A 12,551-nucleotide genomic window follows, 5' to 3' on the forward strand; every position below is an offset into this window, starting at 1 on the left:
TTCTCATACGCATCATAATCAACATTCTGCCCGCTGATTGTTTTCGCGAGTGACCGCGACGGCAGGAAAGGGGTTGGGGGTTGATCGTAGCAATGCCCTAAATACCTACACACATACACACACACACACTCACACGCGCACGGCTTGGACAACGGTTAGGATGCCTTAGCGTAGTCTGAGATTTGTGTGACTCATAACGAGTTTTTCGTTTTGTTCTAAATACTTTTTCTTTTCGCCTCGCTTGGACTTTAAGTGGATCGGCATGCAGATCGGGCCTTGGAATCGGCATCGGCATCGGCGTCGGAATCGGAATCGCGCAGGCGCTGCTAATGCCTGGCCATTGTTCTTTGGCAGCTCGCGAACGCCTTGGCATCCTTTGTTTAGCGCCAGCTGCCGCATTGTTTTGCCCCTGGACAGCGGCGAGCGCCCATTAATCCAGTTCTTTCTTCTTGTTTTTTTTTTCACTCTCCTAAGAGGTTGAGGTAGTCGAGGATTCAGTTACGCCAGCTTAAAGCGGCGTCCAATTGAGGCAAAAGATACCTTATGTAAATTTTGTTCTTTAAGTATTATAGTTACTTTTTTCTTAATCCAGTTTAAATCGATGCGCGAATGTCCTTTCGAAGGCTAGAAAGGGGTGACATCTGTAACAGAGAGACATTAGTGGAAAGGTGATAAAAAAAGACTGCGAAATGTTTGCTTTTCGGCTGAGACTACAGAGTTTATGAAAATATTATTTATAAAAAATTTTTATTCTTCTATTATTTTAGTTTAGAATTTTCGGTTCTCTATGTATTTACCTTCTTAGTATTTTATACTATATTCATTAGCTTTAAATTATTGTAACTTTATTATTATATTAGCTTATTCTAATTTAGTTCTAAATTTTTTTATTTCTTACTTTTATTTTATTTATTAATTTAATTGACCTTGAAATATTTGAATATAATTAAAAATTAATATGAGTTTGCATTGCTTACTTATTATTTATATTTTCATTTAACTCTAGAAATATATATTATTGTATATTATTTATTATCTAAAAAATATTAAACAAAATCAGTTATTTTTAAGGAATGCCCAAATTGCAAATATATTTTTGTAATACCAATTATGATTTTTTTTTGTTGAATAAAAGGTTTTTTGAATAACTTCTGTGATTCCCAATGTCTTCTGTTTTATTTAATGTTTATTTAAGTATGAACATTTGGCAGTTTTAAAATAAAATTTAATAAAGTAAGGAAACGTATTGGCAACAATATTTATACAGCTGCATATATATATATGTATATATACGTACATTCTTCATGAGTTTCCGCAGACAGGTCTAAAAATGAAGCTAAGAGCAATATTTATTTATCAAAAATTATTGATTGTTCAAAAGTCATACGGAATTATTAAGCAATTATATAATTATTCATGGCTTAGCATAATATATATATATAGATATATATATAAATATATATATAGGTATATTCTATCTCTTTAACTCTCAATATCTATTTCCCTCTCTCTTTCTGTGTTTCTATTTCTCTCTCTGCCTTTCTCTATGTCTCTTCATATCTCTCTCTCTCTTTCTCACCTCTCCCCCTATGCTTCTCTCTCACTCTACCTTTTCCTCGTCCTCTTCCCTTCTCTCTACTTACCCGCCTCTGCCCGCCATTCCCTCCCTCCCCTTCTCTCTCTCTCTCTCTCTCTACCTTTCCCTCGTCTCCTCCGTCTCTCTCTTTCTATACTCTTCCCTCTCCCTTACTCTCTTTCAATCTCCATACAACTTTCTTTTGTAGTTATATAATCTGTTCTGATTGACACCTTTTTCTGATTTGCAAGCTGTGCGCTCAATGTAATTGTAATATTTTCACAATATGAATTGTTTCAATTGAGTCACCTGTTTATTACTGTATAAACAAAGGCCAGACAATCCCTGTCTACAACAATTGAAATACGCTTTCAGCTTCTTATTTGTATCACTTGAATTTACATTGTGTGAGACGCACAACACGCGCTTCCCACTCAACTCAATTGAATCGAATGTGGCAAATACACAAATATATTATTTTTATCAGAAGACAAAGCGATTGTTAACAACAGCTGCTGCAACTCCTTCAGCTGAAATCAACTTTTGAGATATTCAGATCAAAAGCTTTGGTTTTTATTTGTCATAGTGCATAACACATCTGCATATATTTGTTAAATTACTAAAGTATTAAGTCTTGAAACCACTCTCATTCATCCAGTTGAAATCGATCACTTACGTAATGCCCTGTGGGTTACAATTTTCACAATGTCCAAAGGCAATTCATGGGTTCTTTTACATAAATTTGCCTAGATCCAAGCTACAATGAAGACGATATATATTAATCAAGTTATATATATATATGATTGTTGTAGTTACTTTTGGGATAGATCTAGCTGGCATTGGCCTAAGCTTTCATATTGCATGCCTGAGAGCGAGTAGTAGTCGCGGAAATTGAGAGAATGCGCTCGTGGAGTATCATTTGGCCAAAGAAAAGCAAGACACTGAGAAAGATATATTCATTTTTGGGCACATCGGACTGCCGGTCATGTATAATGGTGGCCGTGTACGCAATCATTGTGATCGCTGTGAATCCGAAGTAGTTTCGCACTATTGTAAATATGGTATCGTTGTTGATTATGAACGCATTTAGGAAGAACAATATCATCATAATGTTGGCAATTGCGACACCTAGGCTTAGCATCAAATCACCTGGCACCATACGCATTGGAAAGTACGCTCCGTAGAAGATAGATGTAATTACCAGCATGAACACAATTGTGACAGCATAAATATTGACCATATAACCCCGAGTGTTCTGCTGCTCGACCGCAATGTAGAGCGTCGACGATTCCACAATAATTATAACGAGCAACACGTTCCACGGACAACGACGACCGCACGGCGTACAGGACAGCAAACAGATGCCAAAAAACGTGGCCATCAGCCAAAAGCCATATCGTTCCTGTGGAATTTTGTATTTACGCCAATCCGTGAAGTATCCAATGAGTATCCACTGAACCAGCGCCACTACGGCAAATACTACGCTCAGCAAATAGATGCGAGCCTCATAACTTAAATTTTTGTTCGGCGGCATTCCATATACGTCCACTTCGCGGCGATCCATTCGTAAATTTGCTATTATTTATAAATTTGACAGTACAAATTAGTCCTTGAAAAGGGGATCCTAACCAGGGCATTAACGAGTTTATCAGCGTAAAAAACAATAACAATTTAAACCAAAAACAAGATTTTATAATTTTGACACTCGAGCTACATGATTGAAATGATATTGACGAGTTTTTGTTTGTTTTTTTTCTGTTGGTTCTGGAGTACTTTCGAAAGAAAGAAGAGAATCTGGACTAGGATACATTATATATATGTAATATATAAAATATATATGCATATATATATATATATATATATATATATATTATATAAAATGTATACATACATATATATATAGATATATTGCTATATTTATTTATATATGCTGCCTTAACATCCATTCGCCTGTTGTCGAGTAGATGTAGTACATATAGAAAACACAAATGCAGAGGGCACAGGTGATGTAGTCAATATAAACGGTGAGGGCACACGTAGCCAATGTGAACAAGGGTAAGGCCTGGAGGCGTCCGTGTATATATTGTGCATGGAATGGCATTGCTATGAGTGTTGACGCAAATAGCAATACAAAGAAAACTAGGCAATAGACCGGATCGAGCATGAATAGCATCAGAAAGAAGAAGACCAGCATTGCGATCATTATGAAGAGCATAAGGCACCCAGTTAGCAGGCCGCCCGGTAGCCATGGCATCGGGCACAGTGCGCCCATAACATGAAATATGAGCACCACAGCGAACGATATGGCCATGCCGCACAACAGGACTGACCACTCGTACAAATGCATTGCATATGCGGCGCCCAATGTTGTCGTCAGCACAATCAGTACGACCAGTATCCAGTTGAGCGGAAAGATGCGCTGCGTCTTCGGACAGCATTGCAATATCAGCATTGACACTCCGCCCAATATGAACCATACAAAGAAGGGCACTGGCACCTCTTCCATCAGATTAATATCCATGATCGATATGGTAATCCATGTGACGCAGCTGATCAGTATGAAGAAGAGTGCCCATAGATACGTCGAACGTATAAATCGTTGATATAACTCCTCTGGTATAATGACTACCACATGATTCCCATCGGTACGTATATTATCCGGAGCACTGCCACGCGCAAATATTATCTGTGGCGGCGGTTGTTGTTGTTGCTGCTGTTGCTGTTGCTGTTGCTGCTGCTGCTGCTGCATCTGCTGGAGCTGACGATGTAGCATCTGTTGTCGTTGTTGTTGCTCATGCTGCTGCTGTTGCCGCTGCAACTGCTCCAGCTGCCGCAGCTGCTCCTCCCGCTGGAAGCGAAGTGTTATCTGCCGATTAGTCGGCTGCATTTTGTATACAGTAAAACCTATAAATTTATAACGCAACGTTTAAAGAGTAGTTAAATTGACAATAGAATCAAAACTGCTTTGCCAATACACAGTCCCAATCAAGAGCATCTCTTATCAGCTTAGATATAGGCATATAAGTACCTAGAGACTCCTCATGTTCTCTAAGAAAACGCAAGTTTTTTCTTGAAAAGCTTTTCAAATATTGTCAATATTTCTGTGTTCAATACAATTTGTATTAAGTGCATATTTTTTATTTATAAATATTTTATTTTTACTACTTTGCATTTTAAATTTCTTTATTTAAATATGTTTTGATTAATTTCAATTAAGCTTCTAATCCAAATAAATAACGTCTAATGTCTGCCTTTTTTCCAATTTTTTTCTTTTATTTATTTTTTTTCAATTTATGTTTAATATTTGTAAATATTATTATTATTTTAGGTCTTTTAAAAGAATTGTATACAAAATTAATAAATAGTTTTTGTACTTCATTTGCATTATATTAATTTTTTTACAATATTTAATAGGATTTTAAATTGTTTTTATTTAAAACAATTCGTAAATTGAGCTTTAAATTATTTACTTTTTGATTTTATTTTATATTTGATATGTATGAATGAACTTAAATATAATATATATTATATTATTATATTTATATAATATTATTTTATATAAATAATATTGTTTAAATTGATATATATTATTTAACGATATTAATTTAATTCTTATGTTTATTTATTCACAACAATTTTATGTGAGCTCTTATTATATTATTATTTTCCACATTATTGCCTTTTAATTTTATTTATTTTTAACTATATACTATTTATTTACTTATATGTTCTATTTATTTTTTAAATGAAGTTTATATTATTTTTTATTGCTTAATAATTTATTTATCTACTAAATATTACTTTTTTTAATATATTATTATTATGAATTATTTTGCTAAACAGAATATATGTTATATTTATTTTTCAAATATTTGTTTAAGAACATTCACATTGAATGGAGCTAACATCGCTTATAGGTTCTGAATAACCAGTTCCACAAGGCCCACAAAAAGCCAACAATAAAACAAGCAATTCTACCAAATATTTAAAAAATCATATATTTAAACAGCATTACAATTGATATTACTTATAGAATTACGGATTCATATTCATATATTTCTTGTCAATTATTCGCTGAGGTTCACCAGTTGAAAATCCACAAATAATAGTAAATAGCCATGGAGAATAGAGTGTAGTGCATGCAGATAATAACAGCACAGCTAACATATTCCTCCATGGGCACTTGATATCTGCGGCCGTGCACGATTTGAGCATGAAACAGCGACATGGGTATCGTTGCAAAGAAAAGGATTCCAAAGTAGATAGCGTGATATTTGTTCTGATCCGTCACTATGAACAAAATGAGGACTGTGGCGCTGGCGATTGTGAACACGATAAGAATTATGGAGAAGCTTATGATGCCGGGCAACACAACCATAGGCAGCAAGGCACCCAGTAGATAAAAGATGAAAAGAGCACCGATAGAGCCCGCGGAAGCAGCCAGAATATTGATGATCGAACGATTGGGCAGTAGCATCACAATGCCCAGTACGACGGCCTCCATAAATATCGCGGTGAAGACGCATACGAACCAGAAGTGGGCGCGCCAACGCATGCAGAAGGTGAGCAGCAAAAGCGCAGCGAAGGCCACCAGCATACAGATAAATCCGGGCAGCAAAAACAGGCGAGTACTCTTTACTAGCGCTGTGAACTGCAGCCACTGCATTAAGCTAATCACGATGCAAATGCTGCCCAGTATATAGCAGCGTTTCATAAAGGTTATCTTCTGAGCCGTGTCATTGTGCGCCTCGGCGGGCTCATCGAAGTGCAGCACATATCGCAATTGTCGCAGCGGCCGCTGCAGTGGTGGCTCCTGCGGCAGTTCTGGCTGGCCCGGAAAGTGGTGCAGCGGCAACTCGTACGGCCAAAACTCCCAATATCGTCTCGGATTCCAGCTGAACATTTTCTTATCAATCGGTCGACTTGCAATTTTGACAATGTAAACAGTGCTCGCTCGATCAGCTCAGCTCTAAGACTCAATTGCGTGCAGTGGTCCAAGGAAGAATCAAAAATATTGTTGTGAGTAAATATATTTTATAATTATATATTTTTGCAAATTTGTGATAGACTAGCCGATGCCCTAAGTCCCAAGACAAGCTGTCTTTTAAGTATAAATCGGTTTAGCCTGAGTCTATTCGATCTTAGTGAACTGCATCCACTTGTCAAAAAAAAATAAGAAATATTTAGTCAGCGCCTACGTTTTCTTTCTCCGTCAATCTTAAAGTTAGGCCCAATGCAATATAAATCTAAGAATCATTCATATCTGCAGATAGTTGGATATAACTGAATGGAAATGACGCTCTTTTCTGTATGCGAGCTACAATCGCATTAAGCCAAATTTGCTCGACTTTCATTAATTAATTACTTAATAGTTATTTTATTTTTTAAGTTGATTGATTGCTAATATTTATAAATATATTTCTAATAAAAATTTTCCTAACATATATATATATAAAAACAATTTTTTTAAATGTTTTTTTTTATTAATTTTTCATATATATGTATATATATATATATTTAAATTTTATTTACTGAAAACTGTATTATTTATTATTTATAAAGTGTGTATTTTGTATATTATTTTTATTTATATTTAAAATGCATTTATTTTGATATTCTTAAAAGTATTTTTTTTAGTCATTTATTTTTTAAATCTATTTTATTTTATTGTATTATTATTTATTTTTTATTTCGTTTATTGATGGATAAATAGTTGTTTTTTAATTCATTTATTTTTTTTTTAATATTTGAAGTGCTAATAAAAAATTAAATTATTTATTGAAAAAACTTGAATTGGTATGAATTGCATTTTCAATAAATTTTAAATAAACTTTTATATTTTAAGATTTTTTTTAATATAAAAGGCTTTACTTCCTAACATTTTTATATTTGTCAAATAAATATTCCATATATAAATATCAACATTAAACTACATGGCCTGCGTGATTTTCTCATCTACTTAGCTTCCATCTATGTCTATCTGAAACGTGTTTGGTAGCAAAGACATATTAGATAACTAGATAATTAACTAGACTTTTAACAGCATGTTAAATGATGAATGAGTAATATGCCATTTGAGCATCTGTCTGTAATTTTGTGAGAAGCCCTACATGCGCTATCTCTATTTACGTATCTGTTGGCCAAATGTCTCGGTTGTAACCCTTTTCTGTCGTGTCTATCGCCTCGTTTGAGTGTCATGAAAAAGCCGCTACTGTTGGCAGTGGAAAATGCACCGAAGCATGCACGAATCGACAGCAACAAAGGCTGCTCGGAAAATGTTAAGTAGCAGCGATCAAAGCTAACAAAACAGCCACAAAAGGATGCAGCGATAATAAGGACAACGACTGCCATACCTCCCCTACCTTGCGTACCTTCCTTACCCTACTTACTCCGCGTTGTCCCTGCGCTCAACATTGTTTGTTGTTATTTGGCTGATCGCTTGAATGCCACGCAATGGATATGAGAATAAAGGCAAGCAATAGAAGTGTATCTTTGAGATGCGAGCACCGCCGCATCTGCGGCCTCCATCACCTATCACGATCACTTTTAGCAGCAGCGGTCGCGGCATTGTCTTCCGATGTATATATAAAAAAATGACTCAATCAGTTGGCTGGCGCTTATCCTTGATCCTGCTAAACACATGCAAATGCTTTTTCCATTTCCAGCCTCAGAGACAGACAACCAGCAGCAGCAGCAGCAGCAGCTGCAGTTAATATAATATTTTCCTACTGTCTAATGCCACCCTAAGAACTTCAGCTCTTGTTAGACTTGAGGAGTTTTCAATCAAATCGTTAACTTTACCTATTTGCTTGATTTTCCGCAGGCCTGCTCGAATGTGATACATAATACTTAAATCGTATAATTTTATCAGCTGAGTGTCTACTTCTAGATACGTAGTTTGTATTGCTTTATTACTTCATAGGTTGGCCTAGATACTAACGAATGAAGTTGGCCAGGTCGAAGCTTTCTTCAGCCCCTCCTTCGTCGAATGCTATTTCGCTGTAAGTGCAGTCGGCGCTTTACCTTAACTTAGAAAGGAGCTTAAGAGTAACCATGACCAGAGATGAAAAGACGTTTCAATATTCTCTCATTTTAGTCACAGCGTGTAGCTTGCCTTTTGCTTAACCATTTTGCCTTTCAAGGAACCAAAGACTGCTGTCTCTTTGTCGCTTCACTTTGCCGGAGCTTTCATAACTTTTTGTGCTCTTGGTTACAGCAGCTCCTCCGATGCTATCCCCTAAAGCTTCTGTTCTTTGCATCAATCGCCTCGGTTTCCGTTTTACTTCTGCTATTAAAGTCCCATTTAAAGGCTAATACTTTAATGCCATATAGTAGTATTTGGATTTGTAACTGTCATTAGGATTCTTTCTTCTATGCATCCATAAGCCTCTCTTCATCCATAAACAATTTCTATACTCAGAGAGCCTGTTGCTATTGCTATTTAAAATGCTGTAGCCTAGTTAGTTGACTGTCCTTTGAATTCACATTAAGTTGCAGCTTACTCGCATCTCTATTTGGGTGGGAAGCTGCTTCTCCGAAAACATAAGTAAATCCGTTTTTTTGGGTGTCCAGTTCCAAGCCTCGGCAGCTTCGGCAACTCTGTGTGCGGATAGGTGGTTGCTACGAGTCTATTGATAAGGATCCATCTCCTAAAGATAAAAGTCATCTATCGTGTAGGTTCTGCAGGCAAGGCTTACACCAGATCTTCTATAAACAGACTGCAAAAACAGTTGAAAAATTTAACTCCATTCACATTCACATTCACATTCATTCGATGCAGATTCGTTGTGGCGGCACACATTATCGGACGAGAACAAATTAAGATCGAGTTGAGGTCAATGAACGATAAGAATTCTTGAATTGACAAAAAGTTGGGAAAGTGAAAGCGCTTCGGCAAGTGCTCGACATGCAAACGAATGCAGTGGAGCAGGCAGCAGCGCGAGAGAGGTGAGGTAAATATACAGAGTTGTCCGCTGTCCGGCCACATGACACACATGCAACAAACTAATGTGGAGAGGAGATTTTGCATGCGAGGCATGCGAGAGCCAACGACAACAACAACAACAACAATATGAATCGCTTCGGGCCGCAAAAAGCACAGTCCAAAATGCGCACAGAAGCGTAACGAACGAGACACAAACACACACAAGAGAGAACACAGATGTAGACACAGATGAGCGGAGCCGTCAGCTTCAGGCGTGGGTCAGTGGAGAAGGCAAAATAGCTTGGGCACAGGTTCATATATACATATATGCATCATATATATATACATATATATATATATATCTGGCTGGTCTCTATGCGCTGTCTGTACAATTTATAATATTCTATTAGTTCCACGACCCGAACTCGAGCTCGAGCTGGAGACCGAGCCGAGGCAGCGCAGTTAGCGCAGATAATACATCCGTTTCCGGTTAAGCCCATATTTTTGTGTCATTTAGTAAGTAGAGAGTAGATGGGCAGTTGGAGGGACGGGCGGGAAGGGGCTAGTCGCAGCGAGTGCGACTGAAACAGACAGCTACAGATGCTGATGGCTAGACAGCCCACAATGCCAGTGACATGCAGCTCGCAGTCGGGTTAATGCTAACGGGAATGGGCATAGGCATGGGCATGAACATGGGCGTAGCTTGGGGAAGAGGAGAGACAGAGAGAAAGAGAGAGTGAGAGAGACTTGGGCTAGGGTCTGGGTGTGGGCTTGGGCACGGGCCTGGCATCAAGTGATGCGACAAGTGCAGTCGACGCTGCAACGTTGCTGAAGCGGAATCGTCAACGTTTCCGCATATTTCTCATTTCCACAATTAAACATTTGCGAGTTTAACGTTATGGAAAACTGCTGCTAGCTGCGAGCCACCCCAAAAACTTAGAGTGGGGCAATTTGGGCCGCTTGGGGGTTTGTTTCTTAGATAAATCAAAGCTGCAATTAATAATGCAGTTACGCTGGGTCCACGGCAGCAGCAGCAACAGCAGCCCCATGCACACGGGAAGCTCAAATGGAGCTTGGCGCTTGAAATGCCATGTAATTATGTATGCTCCCCCAACCCCGCCTAGAAGCAGAACCTGCTCGCTGCTCCCTTTGCAGCGGAAGTTACGTTGTGTCTCGCCCCTGCTGGCACCTTATCTCCCTGTCTGGCTGTGGGCAATGCCAAAAATTTCCTCATCTGGCTGCATTTTTAACACTCAGCTATTAATGAGCTATGCAGGTGTTCTCTTCAGCTGCACAGGTGAGCTGTGCAATGAATCAGCAAGTCGACGCCAACAGCTGTGCAAATATTCAAATAGCTCGTAAATAGCTTTTTCTTGTCATCAATAAAACAGAATGTAAACAATTCACGAAACGTTTTGATTATCTCTCTCTATATATATTTATATTTAAATATCATATACATATCTATATATTCTCTTTTGTTCAGCTTGACTAATTTAGCAATCAGTTTCAGTTTTGTTTCCTATTAAACCACAAATTAACATTATAATTGTAATTATAATATTATGTTCGACAAAATTTATTTAATTTCTCTGCCTAATTTCTAAACACAAATTAAATAATTACTGCATAAATTATTTACACACTTAGTTTAAATTCAACATTTAAATAATTGCATAATTTTGTTAATTTATTAATCGCAGCGAATTTCGCATATGTCGAACTTTTTGGCACAGGCGAGCGACATGAGTACCCAAAAATCAAAAATGGAATATTCATAAGCCAAGAAAATTAAAAGTTGGCGATACTTTTTGAGCAGATCTAGTCTATATATATATTTTATATTATTTTTTTTATTTTAGTTTTTATTAAGTTATTTTATTTTATTATAAACATGTTATAAATTTATATATTTGCTTAAATATTTTAAACAGTCCGAGTCTATATGAATTTAAATTTTGTATTATTTTATTTTTTTTTTAATTTTTACATATATATTTTTTTGTTTTTTTTTTTTTTTTTTTTTTTACTATATTTTTTTTCAATTTTATATTTTTATTATTTTCTTTTATGTTTTGTTTACATATTTTTTTTAATAATAATAATAATAATATAATAAATAATAATAATAATAATAATAATATTTTTATAGTTTCTTAAGTTTGTTTTTATTTTATTTTATTTTTTATTATATTAATTTTATTTTTTTTTGTGTTCTAAATATTTTTTTTAAACTTGAATCTAAAATAATTGAAATACATTTTTGATGCCTCAGTTTAATAGCTAGTATGAATCATTGCTATAACCCCCTCAACAGATAGCCTAGGCAATCAAGTGGATCGCCCAATGGGGCGTGGCAAAAGTTGCAAAAGTTTTGATATTTGTTTAATGTAACCAGTTAGTTCCAATTCGTTTTCATATGTAAATGAAACTAATCGAAGCTAAGCTAAACACAAAGCAATACTTATATATAAATACATACACATACATATATATATAATTAAATTACATATAAATATATCACTATATATATAATATATATATATATATTTAGATATATATATATATACATATATATATATATATCTATATATAGATATATATATATATATATATCTATATATATATATATATATATATACATATAATCTCTATCTGTAAGTCCATGAACTAAAATGCAAATTTCAACAACAATTGAAAGGGAAGTTCAAATCAAACTTACAGAATGACATGCAACAACAACAACAATTATTCAGCATAGAATTTATGCCACTAATAAAACTGTTACAAAAAAATAAAATAAAAATAAATTAGCGAAAATCCGGAAATTGTAACAAATTAACATTGGCGCGAATGTAATTAGTAACGCTATACTGAATGGCTGCATTGAATACCCTAGAGCCATTAGCCGCCTGAAATGGGTATATTGAATGCTTTAAGCTGAAAAAGGCTACACTAAGTTCCCTCGATATTGACCAGAATTTACAGCAAATGTGACCTGTCCAGCGGATTTATTTTTGCCTTAACATGTATCTTCCTTTGTAGATCCTA

At 35.7% G+C, this 12,551-nt stretch overlaps 3 protein-coding genes across 3 annotated transcripts; all 3 read right to left on the minus strand.

Annotated features, from left to right (window-relative positions):
• Positions 1-2,139: 2,139 nt before the first annotated feature.
• Positions 2,140-3,342, minus strand: LOC111600356. The gene is made up of 2 exons (XM_023316428.2): positions 2,393-3,342; positions 2,140-2,333 (listed from the first exon to the last, which is right to left on the minus strand). The coding sequence occupies exon 1, from the start codon at positions 3,138-3,140 to the stop codon at positions 2,421-2,423; it is 720 nt and encodes a 239-aa protein (XP_023172196.2). The 5' UTR covers positions 3,141-3,342; the 3' UTR covers positions 2,140-2,333; positions 2,393-2,420.
• A 155-nt stretch (positions 3,343-3,497) lies between these two features.
• LOC111600331 lies at positions 3,498-4,545 on the minus strand. Its single transcript, XM_023316394.2, has one exon. The coding sequence runs from the start codon at positions 4,461-4,463 to the stop codon at positions 3,498-3,500; it is 966 nt and encodes a 321-aa protein (XP_023172162.2). The 5' UTR covers positions 4,464-4,545.
• Positions 4,546-5,639: 1,094 nt separating this feature from the next.
• Positions 5,640-6,629, minus strand: LOC111600355. The gene has a single exon (XM_023316427.2). It carries the CDS (start codon positions 6,477-6,479, stop codon positions 5,658-5,660), a length of 822 nt encoding a protein of 273 aa, XP_023172195.2. The 5' UTR covers positions 6,480-6,629; the 3' UTR covers positions 5,640-5,657.
• Between the last annotated feature and the right edge of the window lie 5,922 nt (positions 6,630-12,551).

The sequence above is a fragment of the Drosophila hydei genome, unplaced genomic scaffold (genome assembly GCF_003285905.1).
Source record: "Drosophila hydei strain 15085-1641.00,03,60 unplaced genomic scaffold, DhydRS2 tig00008124-arrow-arrow-pilon, whole genome shotgun sequence".
In the NCBI taxonomy this organism is placed as follows: domain Eukaryota; kingdom Metazoa; phylum Arthropoda; class Insecta; order Diptera; family Drosophilidae; genus Drosophila; species Drosophila hydei.